At 51.5% G+C, this 21,622-nt stretch overlaps 7 protein-coding genes across 7 annotated transcripts; 4 read left to right on the top strand and 3 right to left on the bottom strand.

The window, feature by feature from the left end:
* Positions 1-1,178: 1,178 nt before the first annotated feature.
* ASPBRDRAFT_139046 (BTB/POZ domain-containing protein) lies at positions 1,179-1,954 on the top strand (the record flags this gene model as incomplete). Its single annotated transcript, XM_067619052.1, has 2 exons — positions 1,179-1,316; positions 1,379-1,954. The coding sequence occupies 2 exons, from the start codon at positions 1,179-1,181 to the stop codon at positions 1,952-1,954; spliced, it is 714 nt and encodes a 237-aa protein (XP_067473236.1).
* Positions 1,955-3,041: 1,087 nt separating this feature from the next.
* ASPBRDRAFT_79510 (flavin reductase family protein) lies at positions 3,042-4,012 on the top strand (the record flags this gene model as incomplete). Its single annotated transcript, XM_067629455.1, has 2 exons — positions 3,042-3,095; positions 3,292-4,012. The coding sequence occupies 2 exons, from the start codon at positions 3,042-3,044 to the stop codon at positions 3,961-3,963; spliced, it is 726 nt and encodes a 241-aa protein (XP_067473235.1). The 3' UTR covers positions 3,964-4,012.
* Positions 4,013-4,056: 44 nt separating this feature from the next.
* ASPBRDRAFT_139026 (uncharacterized protein) lies at positions 4,057-5,919 on the bottom strand (the record flags this gene model as incomplete). The annotated part of the gene is made up of 7 exons (XM_067619050.1): positions 4,057-4,388; positions 4,439-4,654; positions 4,702-4,999; positions 5,048-5,163; positions 5,210-5,524; positions 5,576-5,660; positions 5,707-5,919. The coding sequence occupies 7 exons, from the start codon at positions 5,917-5,919 to the stop codon at positions 4,057-4,059; spliced, it is 1,575 nt and encodes a 524-aa protein (XP_067473234.1).
* A 785-nt stretch (positions 5,920-6,704) lies between these two features.
* ASPBRDRAFT_201374 (uncharacterized protein) lies at positions 6,705-7,133 on the bottom strand (the record flags this gene model as incomplete). Its single annotated transcript, XM_067621541.1, has 3 exons — positions 6,705-6,817; positions 6,903-6,942; positions 6,990-7,133. The coding sequence occupies 3 exons, from the start codon at positions 7,131-7,133 to the stop codon at positions 6,705-6,707; spliced, it is 297 nt and encodes a 98-aa protein (XP_067473233.1).
* A 791-nt stretch (positions 7,134-7,924) lies between these two features.
* ASPBRDRAFT_189425 (PI-PLC domain-containing protein) lies at positions 7,925-9,973 on the top strand. Its single transcript, XM_067620163.1, has 3 exons — positions 7,925-8,922; positions 8,972-9,571; positions 9,638-9,973. The coding sequence occupies exons 1-3, from the start codon at positions 8,373-8,375 to the stop codon at positions 9,862-9,864; spliced, it is 1,377 nt and encodes a 458-aa protein (XP_067473232.1). The 5' UTR covers positions 7,925-8,372; the 3' UTR covers positions 9,865-9,973.
* A 1,772-nt stretch (positions 9,974-11,745) lies between these two features.
* Positions 11,746-14,200, top strand: ASPBRDRAFT_70074 (putative MFS peptide transporter; the record flags this gene model as incomplete). Its single annotated transcript, XM_067629055.1, has 5 exons — positions 11,746-12,404; positions 12,452-12,574; positions 12,618-12,840; positions 12,896-13,264; positions 13,312-14,200. Exons 1-5 carry the CDS (start codon positions 12,068-12,070, stop codon positions 14,198-14,200), a joined length of 1,941 nt encoding a protein of 646 aa, XP_067473231.1. The 5' UTR covers positions 11,746-12,067.
* Positions 14,201-14,458: 258 nt separating this feature from the next.
* ASPBRDRAFT_666857 (NACHT domain protein) lies at positions 14,459-21,112 on the bottom strand (the record flags this gene model as incomplete). Its single annotated transcript, XM_067628769.1, has 4 exons — positions 14,459-19,876; positions 19,936-20,211; positions 20,270-20,609; positions 20,663-21,112. 4 exons carry the CDS (start codon positions 21,110-21,112, stop codon positions 14,757-14,759), a joined length of 6,186 nt encoding a protein of 2,061 aa, XP_067473230.1. The 3' UTR covers positions 14,459-14,756.
* Positions 21,113-21,622: the final 510 nt, after the last annotated feature.

The raw sequence follows: 21,622 nt of genomic DNA, 5'->3' as shown, positions 1-21,622 counted from the left end.
CCGGCTAAATCGGGTTTGCCTCAAAGCTCTGACAGTAGCCTGATGATCTGGAACCTTCACATCTAGAATGGGGTCGGTACTCGGGACTTCGGGCTCGGGGCTCGGGGTCTCGCCATGTGGGCTGGTTCCTTGGATTGGCAGTACGGATCAACCAGGTTGAAGAGCGTTGAACAGTGTGCCCCACACATGTTTTAGGATGCATATGCGAACCGGAAGCAAGATTTAGGAGAGTGGATGGCGATAGAACAGCTGCAAAGTGTTACTGTCGGGTCTGGAACCACCTTTTCCCGGCGGCGCAGTATGATGTCTTGTTAAGTTCAGAAGCAACCAGAGAGGTATCAAAGTGCATTAGCATCTTCGCGTTGATGTCTAGTTCATAACTATGATTGGAGACAGCAATCTATGCGAGACTCTTGCTTCATAAGCATACCCCTGCTCATTGGCTGGTACCTGATCACCAGATATGGCAAATGTTGAAGATGAGTCGCAGCGTATGCTTCCGCTTCCGCTCCCAAGCAGGAGCAAAGGCTCAGAGACTGCCTGATTAAAAGGGTGTTGGGTAACTTGAAATCTCTCCACAGCAAGAAGTATGAATACAGAGATCTTATATTATCTGCTCATTGAATATGTCCCGGTGTTTTGCTTCGATGTTTGCGATTAAGAGCCCAGACTAATCCACGTTCAAGACTGGCAATGTCAACATTGCTCGTGTGAAATAATCGGACTCGCAATTCAAAGTGGAAGGGAGGACAGCTCGCTCAGATCTGAACTGCGCCTATCATTATACAAGAGACAGCTCGGCAGTTTGACTCTTAGCTGCCATGTCAATCAGGAACTGGATCTACTCAATGATCTTGTCGTTTTCTCTGGTTCCCATACACTGTCAGCTCTTGGGAACCCAACAACTGGGTTGACCATCCCTTCAACTTAGTGAAATATCCGTCACATGACATCACATTGTCAAGTCGAACAGATGCGACCTCGTTTGCTTCCCGTTTGATCATCAACACTTTCTCATTCCTCCCTCATACATGTACATGCTTTCGACACTAGCTCATATTCGTTCAGAAGCACCACCTCTCCATACAATGTCCGCATTATGCTTTAATGCATGCCTACGGGCCGAGCTCGTTTCAAAGTGAGCATTATCTATCTCATACTTTGATTGATAGCTTCTCATGTCCACCAGTCTGTACCTGAGCTCCGAATGGAGCGATTTGACCATCAGGTGTGGGGATCAGGTGTTTCCAGCGCACAAATGGATCTTGTGTCAGCAATCGGAGTACTTTGCTCGTGCCTGTAATGGAAGCTTTATCGTAAGTTGTATAGATTCCGAGCTACAAGACTAATGAAGTAACACATGCATGCTATACCTTAGGAGTCCTCTGGGGAGATTGTGATTGAGGAACTGGAGCCAATCTATTTCAGAGAGACCCTGAAATTCCTCTACACAGGGGATTACACGGCACAAAACAATGCAGAAACCTCTCCTGTAGTTCCTGCAGTAGGGCTCGATCACCCCATCCCTATGTCCGAACCGACTGTCGTCGGCTATTCAATTTTCCATGCCCACATGTACCAGCAAGGGGACTATTTTCAGATTCACAATCTCAAGGAGAAGGCAAAATGGTACTTTGAACATTCCATCTTCTTTGACTTACACAAGTTATTCTTTCCTGCAGTTGTGAACAAGGTCTACAGTTCAACGATTGAGTCAGATCGTGGGCTTCGAGATATTGTGATTAAAACCGTTATCGAACACCTACCAACTTCGACTGGGAGTGTAACATACTTCGACAAGGAGGACCTGCGAGAGACGCCCGAATTCGCAATTGATCTGTGTATAGCCAGCTTGAATCACAATGTGGACCTCGAGCTTATGAACGCGGATTCGAGTGAAGAAAGTAGACCATTGGCAGGTCTCGAATATGCATTCTCTGGGTGGATGGAATAATGACTGAGCAAAGAGACGTTACATGCAACTGGCAGACTGCTTTGCGATAAATAGATATCTAAAGTTCATATGTTTGCTCAGCAATGGACTTTGTTGTGGTTTTACTTTCTTGGGCCTCGGATAGAGATCCCTAACTAAGAAGAACAAAGCTGTAGCATCCGAGATGAACAATGACTACGTTGCATTCATTGCATCCAGAATACGTCAAATCTGGGTTTACTACATCAATGAATACTATATTCTGCTGTAATAGCTGGAGCTTATCCTCATGGATATCTACAATCACTCCTTTGCCATATGTCCCTGATACGAAGTGTAATACTTTCCATACTTGAGTGTTTGTGCGAGAATTTATCAAACTCTACAAGGACGAGGAGATCAAGAATTGGCATAGAATCATTGATGCGCTTGTCTGTGCCGCTATTAGTTCGCATAGGCCACACATTGGCTTGTTTGACGGTGATATGCGAGGACTGCAGCAGTTCATTTTGCAGTATAACGAGGATGTTGATACTGAATGGTTGAGTGCGTTTATGTCTCCGCCGCAGGACTTGGTTATGAGTAGTCAGGCGGTGACGAAGCAGAAGAAGAAGAGTAGACGCTGATAGACAGACTGTCTGTTTATATTTATGTGTGTGTCATGGATTAAAATCCATATACTTGACATGGTGATTGCTTTCTTGGTAGAATTCTTGTATAGCGTACTTAGCAGACCGCAACAACACTACCCCAAGCAGATAATCTCAATACACTGAACAACCCTCTCCCCATTGAAATCACATAACGTATACCATTTATTCAAAAATTGATACCATGCCCAATTATGAATCATTACCATGCCATATATAGCAATGCACATTTACTACCCAATCTCGGCAGTCGGGCGACTCGGGGATCGCCATCGGAAACCGAGTCAGGCCTGGACAGCCGTACAAAACTACCACCTCCTCTTGCCGTGCCGCCTTCCCGGGGCAGATTATAAAACGATATCAACTCCCACTATGGCTGCATTAATTGCATCGTTAATTCAAGCAGAATTACCTTTCGTAAACAACTCAAGAAACACCTCTCAAACAGTCAGAACAAGATGTTTTACCAACCGGGAAAAACCGACCACGGTTTGCCCCATGATCCATTCAAGGTGATTTATTCCCGTTCTCCAATTGATCGATGATCGATGCTTCCACGACTCAGTGATTTCTACCCCGCATATACACTCGTTTCCCCTCATTATCACCATTCACTTCACACTGCGACCCCCAAACTATCCCATACCTTCCATCTCACCCCCAAACACTAACTAACACCAATACTAACAAAAATAATCATTTTCATAGGCATGCGTCGTCCCCCGCCCAATCGGCTGGATAAGCACGACCTCCCCCACCGGAACCCCCAACCTAGCACCCTACAGTCAATTCACCAACCTCACCTTCGACCCACCCTACGTGCTCTTCAGCAGCAACCAAACCGTGACCGGCGATCGCAAAGACACCGTCAAGAACGCCGAATCCACCGGCTCCTTCGTCTGGAACCTGGCGACCTGGGACCTGCGCGAAGCCATGAACATCACCGCACAACAATTCCCCTACGGCGTGAACGAGTTCGAGCAGGCCGGACTCACCGCTGAGCCATCCACCGTGCTCCCCGTGGAAGTCCCCATGGTGAAGGAGTCGCCGGTGCGGTTTGAGTGCGTCTATCATTCGACGATGAGGCTGCCGGGTAACCCGCCCATGGGCACGGTGGATGTAGTGGTGGGTCGGGTGGTCGGGGTGCATATTGCTGAGGGGGTGCTGACGGATGGGATTCTGGATGTGAGGAAGACGAAGCCGATTGCGAGATGTGGGTATTTTCAGTATGCGGTGGTGGAAGATACATTTGAGATGGTTATTCCAGGGATGTCGAGTGATGTGCTTTATGGGTTGGAGGGGAGTGCGCGAAGGAATGGGGAGAAGGCGAAGGAGATTAAAGAGGGGGAGAAGAGGAAGGTGGAAGAGGAGAGGTTGTAGAATTGGTTTGGTTTGTATATATAGATTGAGGTAGATTTGTGAATACTGGATACTTATGATGTATATACTACTCTGATCACAGTGTGTATAGGTTCATCCCCAGATTCTGAATGGGATAGATGAATTGTAACATCCCGCGTCTAGCCAGTCGCCTGTAATGGTCCGCACTGCGGTCCCGTTGCCGAACTCCAGAATGAGGCCCCCGTTTGTCTCGTTCCCTAGATATTGTGGCCATCCGACTGTCTCGCTGATGGTTGACGAGTCCTTGAGGAACGCAAGCAGGTAGTCTTGCATCGTAGCTGAGGTGTCGACTTCCAACTGCGGGATCTCGCCGATGTCGAGATTGTACGTGCCGAAGATCATCAGCAGGTCTGTCCAGTGGAATGCTCCTAACCACGGTACGGGACTAATATTGGAGAAGTTGCCTGTCCGTGTTAGTACTTTCTTCAGTATCAAAAGACAGTATAGGACATACCAGCCCAGTAGTAGCGATAAGTCTCAAGTCCAATTGACGCGCGCAGTGCAGCATCCTTCACTGCCAGACAGTCTGACTCTCCCTCTTCGACGTTCACCGAAGTGGTATTTGTGCTAGGAAATTCTCGAGCCGTGTCAGATCGGATCGATGGTCCCCGCGCGACTTTGCGTTCAAGGTATCGCTTGCTCTCGTTGGAGAAGATATAGCGCTCATCCGCTGAATCACATCAGCATAGGCTGTCAGAAGAGTAGCAGGGGACGTACGGATATAGTTGGTGAAAGCGATAGAAGGTGAGCTATTGTAGCGGTTGATATACTCCTCGATCTGCACCCAGGAGATCCCACGCATGCACTCTAGCTCGGCCTCGGCATCATCACCATAATTGCAACCTAGTCCTTTGGCCACAATGTCAAAGTCTTGGTACACATCGGGCGTGGTGGAGAGGTTAAGTGTGGCAGATGCTCCTTGGGAGATGACGCCGAACTTGGCGGCAAGAGGCTCCTCCGGCCATGCGAGGGTGTACAGATGTGTCAGCAGTGCACCCTGTGACTGTCCCCATAGCTGCTTACTGTTAAATCTAGTCATGTGAGGGGAAGCTTGTAGACTGACCATGATATTGTCGGGATTGCCACCAAACGCTTCGATGTTCTCGTACACCCACTCCACGGCAGCACGCACATCCATCAGCGTGAGTGATGTTTCATTCAAGGCGCGCGATTTGGGATCTGCACATGTTAGCACTTCATATACCCCATGAATATACACACTTACTGCCGAAAATGTTGACGCGATAATTAATGGTAACAACAATGTGCTCCTGAGAGCGCGATACCCAAGCAGAGGGCAGCTGGGATGGAATGTTGATACCGCCTGTAATGCCACCACCTCCCGTGACGAAGAGCGCAACTGGCAGCTTCGATGTCTCATTGGCATATGAAGGAGTCCAGACCGCAAGAGACAGACAATCCTCCGACGAGGACCATGCTGTGGATCCCTGATTGAGTCTTTCACCGACGGAGAGCAGCAAATTCTCTGGCTCGTATTCGTTCCAGAAATCACTCTCTCCTGACACATATTGCGGACAGGCTGATCTCAGGTCAGTTGGACCTGCTGACACTTATCTGGGATACTACTGACCTGGGCCATAGAAGGTAGAATCGATCTTTCTACTTGAGTTATCAAGCCGATGAGGAGGGAGCCATCTTAGATCCCCGACGGGAGGCTGGTCTTGTTAGAGAGGCTAGAATATAGATACACAGAGACATTACCTTGGCATAAGGGACTCGCAAGAACTGCCGAACATCCGGATAAGTGTCATTCAGCATGCCAATGAACGTCCCTGTCCTGGTCTCCACGGTGAGGTTGGACCAGTTAGACAGAGTTCGTGGTGGCTCCCACGTTAGGTTCGCATAGTACGGCGCATAAGTGCCCAAGGCAGAGGCAGCCAGCGCGAGCAATCCAAGAGCCACGGTCTGCGCCATTGTTGTCGTTGGATCTTCTTCCTTGCCTTTCCATTGAAAAGAGCGTAGGACTTACGAGACCTTATATAGCCATAAGGTGGGGTACATTCGGCTCCCGGCTATACAAGAAGATGGGCTAAGTCACCGAACAGCATCGCTCGGAGTTGCACCTACACCACTCACCTTGGTTGGTAAACCGACTAACAACCTTCGATGGCATGATGTAGAGTCCTCTCAGGGTTTAGTATTTGCGCACAGGATCGAAGCTAAGAGGAGAGTGCCAACCACAGCCAAGGTTGTGGGGGAAAATCCGGGGTCCCACCCCCACGCTCCGCGTCTGGGCGTTGAGCTTGCTTCGGTTGGGAAATTAAGACCGAGGATGAAGCCATCCCGACGTGTGCGGGTATAAACTTGCAGTATCGGACCACTGGTCTCCGTCGCCAGCTAGAAACATGTTGAGCTGGTGATGCTGGGCGGCATCGTGACCTTCACTGATCCCACTTCCAATGGTCGACAGGTGCCGGTTGGGATACAAAGTGAGCTCATCCCATGATTAAGTTCTGTCTGGATAGCTGAACAATAGATGCATCAATGCAGATTGAGATAAGGACAATAAGTGGTAATGTAATATTGCAGTCAATGCTGATGAAGGGTATATAATGGTGACGACTATTCACATCAGGCGAGTAAACACTTAACCGGGCCAAACAATATGTTTGCCAGTCAGAAACCCTTGGCACATTTGTTAAACAAATACTAATCCCCTTCCAGACTGGAGTGCACATTCTCCAAGTCTATTCATTCTTTCACTCATGGAGGTCCGGGCGGCCCAGGGGGAGGGGCAGGACCATCCGGACCGTCGTCGCCGCAACAATCGCAGCAGCACTCGCAGCATTCAAAGCAACAGATACCAGCGCAACTAGGTAAGTTAGTTTCCTCCTTCCTAGACAGAAGTAAAGACACAGAAGTAACTACTTACATTCCGCAGCAGACTTCTCCTTCACCACCACCGCGGATCTGCAGCTGCATAGACTCCCCGGTGCGCTGTTCCTGTTAGCACCTTGGCCAACCCTAAGGATGTCTCAGCATACCGGTTGCTCAGTAACAACATGCTCCATCGAAGGACCGGACGGGCTAGCAGGCTGCTCCATCGTCAGAGTCTCGGGGTTCCATTTGCTTTCGGGCACGGCCTCCGAAGAGGGTCTAAGCCACGACATCAAGCCACTGCCGAACATTTTGGTGTGTGTCCAGATGACGAGACAGGACGCTCAGATGTCAGGAGAAGGGACTATAACAGGGAGGGTTTGACCCTTTAAAAGTAGCCCTCAAATGAAGCTACTGCGCCAGGGGCCACAAGGGACGAGCCGCCGTCGTGCTGACCCACTCTGCGATTGGGGCGATAATATGGGATTCTCGAAGCGACGTTCTCATGATTGGACTCTCGGGAATTCAGCTGCCTGACTATCACAGTTTCATCTTCTGCCGGGCTATCCGGCAGGCATTTGGCCTGTCGTGTCTTTCTGGTGTGGCTTGGCATCGGGATGCGATAGGTGCTTTTCGCGACGCCATTGGCTTCTATGACCCCCGGCGCATAGATGAGATAGTACCTGCGCTACTAATTGGACGCCATTTGCAGCAACACTTGATTCATGGAACGAATTCATAGTTGGCAAGCGTTATGAAAGCGACATGTCGTGTCGAGACTCAAAGGATGGAGCCGAAAGTCAGGAGTAAATGACTATTTACGCCGGTTGACTTGGCACGGCCGATCGCCGACGAGGAGCCACGCCTTCCAGCAGTGCTGTTCCTGAACGTGTCGCAGCAGCGGTGACGGGTGGCTCAGCAGGACCGGGATCAGTTGCTGTCGATTATTGGAACTTCAATGGTCGTCACCGTAAAACAATGCGTAATGCTTGCTGTTCACAATACTATTATGCTTCCTTCTGTCAGCCTTGCACTGCGCAAACGTGGAATGGTGATTGGTCCCACCGGAAAAAGACTCTGCAGCACACGCGGACTAACCATGGGCCACCTCCCTTAGGCAGAAAGATTCGCGGCCAGGTACCGTACCCTCACCAGTCACCACCATTGATTAGACGAGGCCACATCATAGGGGCTATGTAGTAACTAGTAACTAATTCAAGTAAGACTTCCGGATGATGTCAGACACGTAGAAAGTCCGCCAGCAAGTGCAACCGATCCGCAACTGCTTGGGATGGATTTGTCTTGCACGGAAGAATAAGAAAAGAACCAAGCCAGCCAAGCTTTTCTTGACCGGCACCGCCGACGTCACCCGCCGACTCACTTTTGGAACTCCGAGATCTGGGGATGCGCAATCGGTGGATTGGCCAAGAGATCGGCTCCGAGGCACCCTCAGTGGCAAAGAAGATCTTTTTCAATAGAATAAAGTCTCGCGGGGACGCGATGATTGAGGGTTGATCGGACTTCCTCATACGCGCACCTTCACCGTCACGATGCTCGCGGTCGCATTTCTTTGGATTCTCCTGCTGCTGCGGGGGATCCACGTGGGCGCCAAGAGCACGAGCGAAGTCACCACCATCACCGACGATGCCTCTACAACATCTGCCTCGTCCACTCAGTCGGGGACCGGCAGCGATTCGATTGTTATCGTGACCACCGAAACTGCCGCCGCCGTTCCTACCGGTAGTTATATCAGCTATACCACCACCATCACGGTCGCAGACAGCGTCTCCCAAACGACCTTTACCACAACCACCGCAGCGAATACAACCACTTCCACCAATGGCACCACCACTGCTACCACGACTACGGATACAAATGTGGTGGTCACCGGCACTCGCAACTCCACCAGCACCTCGACGTCCACCGCGACTGCCCCAGCCAACTCACAGCCTTGCAATGGCTACACCGAGTTCTGCAGCAGACAATACTCGAACATTACCATGGTCACGGCGCACAACAGTCCCTTCGTGAAGAAGAATAACATCGCGGCAAATCAGATGTACAAGGTGAAGACTCAGCTCGAGGATGGAGTGCGCATGCGTAAGGACCACTTCCCGATACTAGCAATCCACCGCTAACATCCTGGCAGTATCCTTCGAAGCCCACTACTACGAGGACGACATCTACCTCTGCCACACCTCCTGCGACCTCCTGAACATGGGCACTTTAGAAGACTACCTTACCACGGTGACCGATTGGATGAAGGAAAACCCATACGACGTCGTCACTATCCTGATCGTCAACTCTGATTACGTCTCTCCCTGGAATTTCACTGCTCCCATCGAGAACTCTGGTCTCATCGACTACGTTTACGAGCCGTGGAAAATCCCTATGAGTTTGGACGACTGGCCTACACTCTCGGAGATGATCTTGGAAGGTAATCGTGCTGTTGTCTTCATGGACTACCAGGCCAATCAGACTGCTATTCCGTACATTCTGGACGAGTTTACGCAGATGTGGGAGACGCCCTTCTCGCCGCTGAATACTTCCTTCCCGTGTACGGTGCAGCGGCCCCCGGGAATTACGACTGCGCAGGCAGAGGAGAGGATGTACATGATTAACCATAACCTGAATATCGAGGTGGTGTTTGAGGGTATCGATATCCTGGTGCCGGATTCCGCGCAGATCAATGAGACGAATGCAGTGTCGGGGTATGGGAGTCTAGGACTGATGGCGAACAATTGTCGGGGTGAGTTACAATCATCAGCACGGCATACATAACAGAGAATGACATGCTAACATTCTTCATTAACAGCAAAATGGGACCGTCCCCCCAACTTTCTCCTCGTCGATTACTACAATGATGGCAACGTCCAAGGCTCCGTTTTCGAAGTCGCCGCCCAAATGAACAACGTCACTTACAACGGGAAATGTTGTGGCGGGTCGAGTAGTGCGGCGTCGAGAATTGTTGATGTGTCGTATAGTTGGCTTTCTGTTTTGATTGCCACGGGTGTTGGTCTGTTTACTTTGTTTGGGCTATGATGTGATATGACATACCCTTAGAACCATCGATGTAGATAAGATAGAGATATTATACCATTTCGGATTGTAGTTAGTGGCATGTCCATATATATGACTGATATGTTTTCCGATCACAGAACACTTTTGTCTTATATCAAATTTCCTCAGGGCAGGCAAATGCAGTCCATTCAGGCGAAACAGGTCTCCTCCGCAGTCGTCGGAGTAACCTCGCTGACACGGAATGGCTCCGTATCACTGGTCGGCATCTTTTCTTTGCTTGTGTTAGATAGATTGGCTGACAACGCTGCATGATTCATCGTTCCATCAGCCGGTAGGTGTTTGCTTGTTTGTGTTATTAGTTTATATAACAGGTTTGTATTGGTGTATATCCTATTCGCCTTGAGTGGATACCCTGCAAAAGCAACATGCCACATCGTGCGTCTGTAAGTGTTCTATAGACTATCAAACGTTGTAGTCCTCTTATTGTATAAGGGGTCATTTTTGAAGTGGATAGTAATTTATAGAGTTCATATATCTCACTTGTCTTCTGAGGAGTGGCAATTGCGGGATACATTAATGATATCTAGGGGTTATTCCACCGATTTTGAATCAAGTTACTGCGTTTATCTTGGTAGAAGCTTGTAGTATGGAAGGTTAAGGGGAAGGGTTTGTGGAAGAGGCTTGGATGGCTTTTATAGAGCAGGCAAAGGGCTTGGTGAAGGGCCTCGATCAGGGAGAGGGATATGGCATGAATTGAACTATATAAAGTCACCGTGTCTGGACGCTTATCCACATTGAATATCTCATCCCATGATACTGCATATCTGTCCTCTATTGTCCGAGAATCCAGAAAGCTTGGTCGGGCGTAGTGCTTGCAGAGACGCTGGCACCTCTCTTCAGCAGCCACTGAGGACATAAGTGGGAATTAGGGTAAATATGCGAGTAGTTGAGATGTTCGATGTCATACGGCAGATAGCAGATGGCAGCTCCCGGCCGTTGAGGTATATTCACAATACATTGAAGCTCGGCCACATGGGATTTGGAGGAGTGTAGTTAGGCGTTAACGGAGATAGAGACTTGTTCACATGAGGCTCGTGGCATACTACAACTTTGCAGATGGTCTAGAATGTGTCTCACCCCACAGTCCAGACTTGGGTTGAAAGCATCCGTGGGAGGCAAGGATCATCGCCTGGGATGCGGGGAAGCAAGGATACCCCAGATTTCTTTTACCTCACCATCTCGCTTATATTCTCCGGTTTCGATTTGTCTCGATTCTCTGGACCTGGAGATGGCCGTAGATGTAGAGAGACTACACACTGTCTTGGACCGCACAAGTTCTCAGTTGCGCATGCTCGCTTGGCCAGACGACCCCTGCCGCGTATCATCTCATCGAACGCTTCTCACCAAGAACTGCCATGGCGGGGGAACAGGTATATCTCCACAATTATGGCTAGCTTTCCCCGTCGGTATCCCGGGTAGAGTTCTGCCTCCTTTGGCTCCTTTGAGGTTAAAGTCCGAAAATGGTGTAACCACGGCCCTCCATGATCCATGAGTCAAGGCAAGGGGGCTGTCGGGCTACTCCGATGGGATCGCGTGGGTGGCATCAGGAACTGGTTGAGGGTTGAGTGCCTCCCGAGATCATTGGTGCCCGGGGCCAGGCCAAGAACTGAGGTTGCACCTCAGCCTGCCAGCCAAGCCAGCATTCCGCCAGTGCCACTGCCTGTTGCTTTCCTCTTTTTCCTCTTCCAAGACCTGCCAAGCCACTCCTAATCCCACGCACCAATCCGATGGTTGTCCTGGCCTTATCGCGGTGGCCATGCGTCAAAGTGCCCAGCTCCGAGCTGAGACAAAAATGCCACCCCGGAAATCATGGCCGAGAATGAAGGTCAGTCAGTGGGTGAGGGTGACTACACGAATAATGTCACTTGTCGCACGACCGGCGATAAGGCAGAATCTTGGCGCCATATGGCGTGGAAGAAGACTCGCTTCCCCCGACTGTCTTCCAAACTCAGATGGTGCTCACTTCCTTCCATGATTGGAGGTGGCACAAAACAAGCGATAGTACTCTGTGCTGGTCACCTCCTTCACTGTACCACTGATCGGCTGTCCAACCTTGGCCATTCCATTTTAAAGTCATCCACTCCCCTGGACCTCTGACCCCTCTCACCCCCCCATTTCCACCCTTCACTCTTCTTTCACTGCGCCTGCCCTTGTTGCGCCCATCATGAACCCCTCAGACACCGCTGAAGTGGCGGAGATCGCGAAGTCTGCAGCATTCGCTCATGATGCGCGTTCAGAGGAGAAGAAGCAGGATCGAATCTCAACCGAGCTGCGTCAAACCACCTCGCCGGAGATTGAGGTGGTTCGTGAAACCACGGAGAAAGGAGGCTTCAGTTCGTCGGCCGCTTATGAAGACGATGCAGCTCTACAGAAAGACTTCCCTACTCCCGATGAACTGAGGACTTTGCGTCGTGTCTCCGGCAAAATCCCCTGGACAGCTTATACTGTGGCCTTTGTGGAGTTGTGCGAGCGCTTCTCCTACTATGGAACTACAGCAGTTTGTACGTTCCTCCGTACCCGCATCCCCGTTCACTGCTGACATTAATAGTCGTCAACTTCATCCAACGTCCTCTTCCTGCGGGTTCGTCCGCCGGTGCGACTCATGGCCGAGACAATCTGGTCCCGGGCGCTTTGGGAATGGGACAGCAAGCTTCCACTGGATTGACCTTGTGTAAGTTGCTACATCTGCAAAACGAACACCTGCTGACCATCAGTCAACTCTTTCTGGTCCTACATCATGCCCCTAATGGGTGCCTACATGGCCGACCAGTACTGGGGTCGCTTCCGCACCATCATGTTCTCGATCGGAGTAGCCTTGCTGGGACACACAATCCTCGTCATTTCAGCCATTCCGCCGGTCATCCAGAATCCACATGGTGCAATTGCTTGTTTCTCAATCGGTCTGGTCATAATGGGGGTGGGGACAGGTGGTTTCAAGTTAGCTAGCTCCCTTCTTGATCACTTCATTTAGGTTTATCACTGACTAGGTTAGATCCAACATCTCGCCGTTGATCGCGGAGCAATACCGAGAAAGCAGACCGTACATCAAGACCCTTCCTTCTGGGGAACGCGTCATTGTCGACCATGCCGCCACTGTCGCGCGCATCTACCTGTATTTCTACATGATGATCAACATCGGCTCCATTCTCGGACAAGTAAGCATGGTATATGCGGAGCGCTACGTTGGCTTCTGGCTCTCGTATCTCCTGCCCACCATCATGTTCACTTTCTGTCCCACGGTGCTGTTCCTCTGCCGCAATAAGTACTACTTGGTCAAGCCAACTGGGTCCGTGTACCTACAGGCCTTCAGATTGTGGAAGCTGGCCATGGCGGGGCGCTGGTCTCTGAATCCTGCAAAGATGTAGGTTTCTCCCTATACCTCCTGCACCCCTTTCTAAAATTTGTTAGGTTTACGAAGAATCCCACCCCCTTTTGGGATTCGGTCAAGCCCAGTGCTTTGGGTGCCAGCCGTCCCCAATGGATGACCTTTGATGATGAATGGGTGGATGAGGTCGCTCGTGGTCTGAAAGCATGCAAAGTCTTTCTCTGGTATCCTCTATATTGTACGGTTAATTCCCCCCGATCTCTCTTTGCGGGTTATGCTAATAAGTCAGGGCTGGCCTACAACCAAATGTTGAACAACCTGACCTCTCAGGCGGCCACCATGCGTCTAGGCGGAGTCCCCAACGACATCATCAACAACCTCAACCCCCTTTCACTCATCATTTTCATCCCCATCATGGACCAACTCGTCTACCCATTCCTCCGAAGGGTCGGAATCCAGTTCACCCCCCTTAAGCGAATTACAGCCGGCTTCATCGCCGCCGGCCTGTCCATGATCGCCGCCACCGTCACTCAATACTACATCTACCAGAAAGGAGAATGCGGAAAGGAAGCCAACTACTGTCTCGACGAATACAATTCCCACTCGCCCATATCCGTCTGGGTCCAGGCGCTGGTCTACATCCTCGGCGGCATTTCCGAGATCTTCGCATCCGTAACCTCGCTCGAGTACGCCTTCACCAAAGCACCGCGCAACATGCGCTCCCTAGTGCAAGCCGTGGCTTTGTTCATGAATGCATTCTCGTCTGCCATCGGACAGGCACTGGTGGGGCTATCCAACGATCCGCTCCTAGTATGGAACTACGCCGTCGTAGCGATTCTGGCGTTTGTCGGCGCAGCAGGATTCTGGTTGACAAACTATAAGCTCGATCGTCAAGAAGATGAGCTGAACCATCTACCACAGAGTCACTATGAAGGTCGTCCCGAGGGACATGCAGACGAAGAGCAGCGGTAGGACGGGGACGGTTCAAAACAGAAGAGGTGGCCTACTAGGTAGGTTAGTGACAACATAATCCAAACCCAGTATGTACATGCTTACGATTAATAACAATTAATGAATTATTCTCCTCTATATTCTCTCCCATAAATCTCCATTTTAATCCTCAATCACCCCTCTCCGTCTTCCACGAGTTTCTTTCTTCTTTACTATTACATTTCTGAAGGCTTTGACTGAGTTAGGGACCCTTTAACTAATGGATGGGGAAGCTTTGAAAGATGTGATATGAGGAAATTGCCTTTAGATCTCCATGACTCTATGATGCTGGGTTCATTGAATTCGCCAAGCTGACGTCGAATGCTAGAAACACAGTGTCTACGCCGAGGATATGAATTTACAGATGCTACACACTACACAGGAAACATATTAAGCGTCGCACAAGCAGTCAATTAGGTGTTAGGTAGTAAAATAAAAAGCAAACCGATAGAGGGAATCAACCAAAGCCATGTAAATCCAACACAAGAAAAATCACAACATGATTTCAATCATCAAAAATCCCATGCAAACACGATCATTACAATTCCTCCTCGGGCTCAACTGCAACAGGGCTAGCCTGGGTATCAAGAATATCCCACGACTGCAAGTCCAGGTTCAGCACATCATCATTGCTCGAGGCCTTGCCAGAGCCAAATGCCTTCGGGTTCCACTTCTCCACTCCCTCGACTCCTTTCAGATCCTCGAGGTAAGCTGCGAACACGTCCCGGTTCATACGGACGTAGTCCTGGTAATCGCCAGGCCAGTCACCCAGACGCTCAACTGCCAGCTTGAAGAGTTGCAGATGCTGGCGAACGCGCTGAGCCTCGGGAACAGTATCAGCTGTGCTGTCCTGCACATCCCCATACATCGAGCCATCAATGCTTAGACTGGCCTCCATATTGTCCTCGTAGTCAGCATAGTAGGGATCGCTGAAGGCACGAAGGATACCCTCGTGCACCTGGGCGCACTTCTTGTAATAGCGGTTGGCCAGCTCCTTGTGGTTCTGGTGGCTGGTAGCCACCTTGGTGTACAGCTGCGTCAGCAGAGTCGACATCTCCAGCGTGCTGGGGTGACGAGGTCCGTGCACACGACGGCAGTTGTAAGTGATGTCTTCGGCCAGACGGATAGCGTCCTTGTACTTGCCAATCTGGAAGCGAGCAATGATGAGACGGTGTCCGAGAGAAAGAGTGTAGGACGGCCAGTTGCGGTGCGCCTCGCGGCTGTCCCACAAGATCGTGAGAAGCCAGGCCAGGTTGCCATAGTCCTTCAGCTCTCCCAGCAGTCCAATCAGCTTACTGAGCTGCTCAAAGTTGACGCCGCCCATGTCGAGCTTCAGACCCTTGATGACGGTGAGCGCTTCCTTGATGATGAGGGAAGAGACACCCAGCATCTTCTTGCGAGAGCCTTCATCGGGGCGCGCGACAAGGTCACGACCCGCAACAGTCATACCAAGAGCGAAGATAAACTTGACGATGCCGACGGAGCGGTAGGCGTCGGGGTGGGACTTGATGTAGTTGAACGAGGCCAGGGCAAGGTCGCAGGCGCTACCCCATCTCTGGCTCTTTAGCAGCTGGTCCACGTAGTCGTTGCTAGTGATACCGATCGAGCGGATGAAGTCGCCCGAGCGGTGGGTGCTGAAGTGACGCAGGATGGTCTCAGCAAAGATGCGCACCTGCGCAGGCTCGGTCACCTTCACCCGCTTGCCCTCGGTGGCGACGAAGTAGTCCACGAATTCATCAAACACGCGGGCGGCGGCGGTCTGTCGGTTGTTGGAAAGCAGGAAGTGATACAAGCGCGCGGTAGACACGGAGACCGTTTGAATGGAGCTCGTCTTGGACTTGGTCAGGCTTCTGAATTCTTCGAAGTAGACATATTCGGTCGTCAAGGCGGCCAGGATCTCGGTGATCGTAACTGACGTACTGCGACGCAGGCTGTACTCAAGCTGTGCCAAGAAAGTGAGGCTCTGACGCTCCTTAGAAGCCAGGTCGAACTGCACGGACTTGACGTTGGAGGTATCCTTCATGACAATCTGGCGATAGATCTCCTGAGTAAGCTCGGTCGCCTTCTGAATTTGGTTGGACGCAATGTAGCTAGACGCGATAGTGGAGGCGGCGGCAATCAACCGGGTGGAAGAAGTCTCGGACTTCAGAATTTCCACAGTCGCTTCCTTGAGCTCGCTCAATACGGTCTCGGTTTCCTTGCGCTGGGTGTAGAAAGTGATCATCTGCTTCATCCGGGTGAGGGATTCTTCATGGGCCCAACCGTGGGTCCTCCGCACGGTCTTGGTGCGCTTCTTCAAGACGGTCAGAGCCCGTTCAGCCTGCTGCGAAGTCACAGACTCCGCATTCTCCGTTACGAGAGCTGCCTGCTCTTCGTAGATGGCGTCCAGGGTATTGGAGATCTCTCCAAGATCAATCTCTTCAGACTTTGTCGCGAGCAGCTCTTCATAGATGCCGATGGCCTGAACCTCATACGACTTGGACTCCTGGCACAGCTTGGCGAGGGTCAGAGAGGCCTGCAGGCTGATGGTAGCGGTCACACCAAACACCGCCTTGACCTTGGTCTGGTATTCAACAGTGACCTGATGCAATGCAGTAAACTCAGTGCGCACGCTGCGCAAGCAGTGGGTGTACCGGTTAAAGATCGTCTGCACGAAGGTCTGGTCCTGGAACCGGGGGCTGAGCTTGGGGTTGCTTATGAAGGAAGTGAAAAGGATTTTGAAGTGCTGCATAGCATCAGAGTACCGGCCTTGGTTCCACAGCTCGGTCGCCACAGTGACCAACGGCTGGAATGCCTCGGGATGGCAAGTAGGCGAGTCCTTGTTCAGAGTGCGAACGATCTGCAGGTAGTAATCAACAAAGATGGGGCGAGGGTGCGTCAGGTCGGCCAAGGTCCACAGGGTCTTGATCACGATTGCATCACCAGGGCCGTAGTGGCCGACGTAGTCATTCAACAACTCCTGGTGCAGGCTAATGATCTTATCAGTCTGAGAGTTGCGCTTCAGCAAGCGAAGCAGCTCATCCGTGTTGCGTTGCCTGAGCTTGTCGTCAACCTTTCGACCGCCCCGCAACGCGCGGTAAATACGGACGCGGATATCTTCCTCCTTGCTCAAGCGGCGACGGGAATAGTAGCACTTGCTGAGACGCTCGGCAAGGTCGATACAGTTCTCGACGTGCTTGGACGGAAGGGTGACATCTTGCAAGTTCGGCGCGAAAAGGGCAGGCCAAACACCGTGGAGAACCTTCTTGATCAGCCTAGTGGCGGCCTGCCAGCGGTGTTGTTCAACGTATCCAGCATAGAGCTCGATCGTCGCAGTGAATGACATCTGGGACATGTTGGTAATGGAGGTCGATGCCTCGTAGACCATTTCCTCAATTATGGTCTCAGAGGTGACCGTTTCAGAGCTGAAGGACTGCATGACCTCCTTCGATGTGGACTCGATGCTTTGCTGCACCTCTTTGTAGCTCGACGTCTGGGTGCGGTTTGTGCTCTTGTAATATTCGGAGCAATGCTTGAAAACGGTCAGAGCCAAGGTAGAAATGCCGACGACCTTCATCATCTTTGCAATTTCCTGAAAGTAGGACACCGAAGTATCAGAGATGGTAAGGCTGGTTTGCTCGTGCTCCTGCCAGACACTGGACAGGATGGAAGCGGCTTGGTATTCCTTCTTCTGGGACTTCAGGAATTGGGAGTAAGCAAGGACAGACGCCAACTTTCTCTCCTCCCACAGGGAAGACATGTTGGTGCGGCATTCCTTGTTCACGCGTTGCCAAATCTCGACATAGATGCGCTCCGCAAGGTCGATCTTACCCTGCGCGGTATACTGCTCCGCCTCCTTAATCAGGCCTTCAAAGTCGAACGATTCGAAACGCTCAATCAAGACGTCATGTTCATCGATCTCCAAGAAGTCGTTGAGCTTCGTCTGGATAACCTTGCCGCGATTCCCTCGCACGCGCACTCCCCAATCACCATGGAATTCGCGTGACTCGGTGCCCTGTTCCCCCACAGTGAGGATCTTGATGTGCTTGCTAATTTCCTCGGCCTTATGGAACTCCTTGATTGTTTGGTAGTGCTTGACCAGCTGTTCACGGGTGGAGATAACCATCTTGTGGGATTCGCTGTAGAGCTTTGTGTAGCAAGTGACAAGGAGATTAAGAGTTTCTTCGCGCATGGTCATGATCTCCGTCTTGCTCTCAGTTACTCGGCTGACGGTCAGCTCCAGGAACAGGTTGGCCAACTCTGCCGTGAAGGACGGGCTGTTGACCAACAATTCGCGGCTCAGGCGGGTAGCCTCGAACAACAGAGGTGTCGCCTCCGGGTTATATTCAACGTCGCGGAAGAAGAGAGCGAGGTTGATGATCGATTGCAGAGTAACCCGGTCCTTGGGATTCAGGATTTGGCGGCAGAAAGTTGTCACCGTGGTCTGGTAGGTCAACAGCTCAGGCGTGGGCCTGTTCGCCCACAGAGTCCTCTGGAGTAGGAGGACGGTGATCGAGGCCGGGAATACCTTGGCGAACTCCTTGGCAGCAGTGACCTCACCTTGGGTGACGAAGACGGTCGTCTGTCTCAGATGAGACACCCAATACTGAACCGCGAACTCAAGCAGGGGATGTCTGCTGACCAGCGAATCGGTTTCGTGGCCAATGAGAGGGGCGAGAGACGGCTCCTTACCCTGAGGCTCAGTCACATACGACTTGATGTAGATCAACAACCTAGTTACAAAGTCGGCGTGGCGGTCCTTCACGTTGGGGATCAGTTTGCCTTTGGAAAAGATATCCAAGACCGCTTCGCGAACGAGGCCGTGGCGGAGGTAGACCAGCCCGTCCTGGACAAACACCAAAGAGTTGACAGGCCTAAGGACCTTCAGTGGTTCAATCTGGTAGCCCTCGGCGATTGCCAGCTTATCAACCTGGACAGAGGCCAAAGTCTGCAGTTCCTTGGCCAGAAGAGGGCGATCAGCAGTTGCGAGCCACAGCAACATGAGGCGAGCCTCATCAGTTACGCCCTTTTGCTGCACTGACTGAAGAACGAGATCGGTAATGGTCATCTTAGCGTTCAGGATAGCATCCACCGCCTTGTTCAGGCTATCAGCATTGTCCGCGCCGCGAACGCGCTTTGTGGCGAGCTTAGCCCAGAGGAAGGAGCCCTTCGATGCCTCGGTGATACGATCCACAATCGACTCCTGCTCAATGTCATCGAGCTCGGGGAAAACCACGCTTTCCTTGGCCTCCAAAAACTGGCTCCGCACAACGGTAGCAATATCTTCGTAAATTCGCTCGTCCGTGACCGGCACACAGATATGGCCCGGTGCCTTGGCTGGTGTCTCGGCACCCAGGGCGATCAGCTTCACGTTGGTGCCCTTGGTTGTAGCAGCGCTCAGCTTCTGTAGCAGCGCGGTTTCACCGCAGGAAGCCTCGTCAATACCATCGACAACAATGACCAGTTCCTTGGCTCCCTGAAGCGCAGCAACCAACGCGCTCTCCAATGCGTTCCAGAGGATATTGTCGTAATCGTTATCATTTGTGGCCTTCTTGCTGCGTTGGAAGGCATCAGTCAGGATTTGGAGCAGCTCGACGTTACCAATGCGCTTCTCGAAAAGCTGGGACAGAATGGCCTTCACGATAGCCCGGGGTCTAGTCCCCGCAGGAAGGCGGGCATCTAGATGCAATGAGTTAGAGATGAATTTAGAAATGATCGAGCTCTAATTGATTACTTACTGATGGGGACAAACAGGGTCTTGTAGGGGACTCCGCGGATCAAGTGTTGCAGGCTGTCAACAATAACAGATGCCAAAACAGTTTTGCCGGAGCCTGGCTTGCCCACGATGGACAGGACCTTGTTGTCGCTTGTCACAAAGTCGAACAGGGCTTGCTTGACCCAGCGGCAAGTGTTCTCCTCGCGATCATGAGCAAGTTGGGAGACGGTTTCAGCAACGTTGGAGAGCACACGATCCTCGGGGGTGAGCCAGGATCTGACAGCTCTAACATCGGCGACTGGAGGTTCGGGCAATATTAGTTTGGTTCAGTTTCAGAGGGAGGGAAGGAAGCTTACTTTTGGTCTCATCACCACGTTCCTTCAAAAGCTGATGCTGCCACATAGACTCGCCAATCTCTTCGCAGGCACGGCGGAATCTGTAAATTTGCTCCGGGAAGGTCTCATAGATGTTGATGTATTCCGACTCGTCCCCTAGGCGGAGAACGGCTTTGTGGAAGTGCATGGCCACACTGGCGACCAGATGCACCAAGTCCTCCAGTGCCTGGACCAGCTGCCTGCGAATATCACTACTCACACTGAAGAGCCCGGTCCGTTCTAGAAGGTTTCCGAGGGCCGTGGAGTTGCTGTAGAAAAAGCCGAAGGATGTCATCAAAGCATGGGCATTGTCATCCCCGAGCTAGAATAGATAGCCATTAGCGTCGTTGTCACATCTGCTTCGGGTGAGCATACCTTGAGAAGGAGAAGGCAGTATCCGTAAGCCATCTGGAAGGCAAGGCCGCTGACGTTGGTGAAGCCCTCAATAGACACTTCGAAGGAGCGGAGCCTCATAACAAAGAGCTGCGCCCAGCCGAGGACCTTGTCATAGTCGCTGCCGTCGGGGGGCACAAGGGTCATACGCTCATCCTGAATCCAGGACAGGACCATATCATAGGAGTCACCTGAGATGGTCAAGCCCAGCTCATCGCCCGTCTGACGCTGGAGGATCGACAACTTCCTGGAGAATTCGGTCTCCTGAGGGTCCAGCCTGCGGGAGGACACCCTCCTGGAAGTAATCGAGCGAGACATTCCATTGTTGGACATTGTGTCGCTCTCCGCGAATCCCGAGATACGTCTAGGCATCTTGGGGGAGAGGGGGGAGGCAAAGCTGCTAGGGACGGGGGACAGGATAGATGGGGCCATTGTGATTATTTGGGTATCAGCAAGATCCGAATTTTCTGTGGACCTCGAAGGTGGTTGTGGTTTGTTCTTCACGGGAGAAGGAGTGCGAGTGAGTTGTGGCGACTGCTTGGGGTATCTGGAGGGGGTGACTGTAGGCCGTGGAGGAAGGTCAGGCTCAGCAGAGGTCTCTCCGGAGGAGCAGCGGCAACAACTCACTATACAAGAAAATAAGCGACGCAAAACGGCAACCTAACACATGGAAAAATAAAGGCTCTGATTAAGAGGTTTATCCTCGTATCGATCTGGGGAAGAGAAAGAACTTTTTCTGCGGGAGGAAATGTCACTTAAATAAGAAGGAAAGCCAAAGAGAACACTAGCCAGGGTGATTGAATAGGGTTACCGGGGGCTGATGCAATGAGGTGGGCTGGTGTGTGAGCACGATTCATGAGCGAGCAATAGTGGCAATCTTGACCCCCCCATCCACGATGATACCTCTTGCAGCATAGCGTGGCTGAGAGGAGTCTGATTCCG

Source organism: Aspergillus brasiliensis, assembly GCF_001889945.1.
Source record: "Aspergillus brasiliensis CBS 101740 unplaced genomic scaffold ASPBRscaffold_25, whole genome shotgun sequence".
NCBI lineage: Eukaryota > Fungi > Ascomycota > Eurotiomycetes > Eurotiales > Aspergillaceae > Aspergillus > Aspergillus brasiliensis.
The sequence above is the reverse complement of the archived record's forward strand: the minus strand, read 5'-3'. Positions and strand labels throughout refer to the sequence as shown.

What these genes read in the sequence shown, in the direction of transcription:
- ASPBRDRAFT_189425 (XM_067620163.1), top strand. Translation starts at nt 8,373, where the DNA reads ATGCTCGCGGTCGCATTTCTTTGGATTCTCCTGCTGCTGCGGGGGATC. An exon ending in CGAGGATGGAGTGCGCATGC is followed by an intron (nt 8,923 to 8,971) that starts GTAAGGACCACT and finishes ACATCCTGGCAG; the next exon opens with TATCCTTCGAAGCCCACTAC. An exon ending in GATGGCGAACAATTGTCGGG is followed by an intron (nt 9,572 to 9,637) that starts GTGAGTTACAAT and finishes CTTCATTAACAG; the next exon opens with CAAAATGGGACCGTCCCCCC.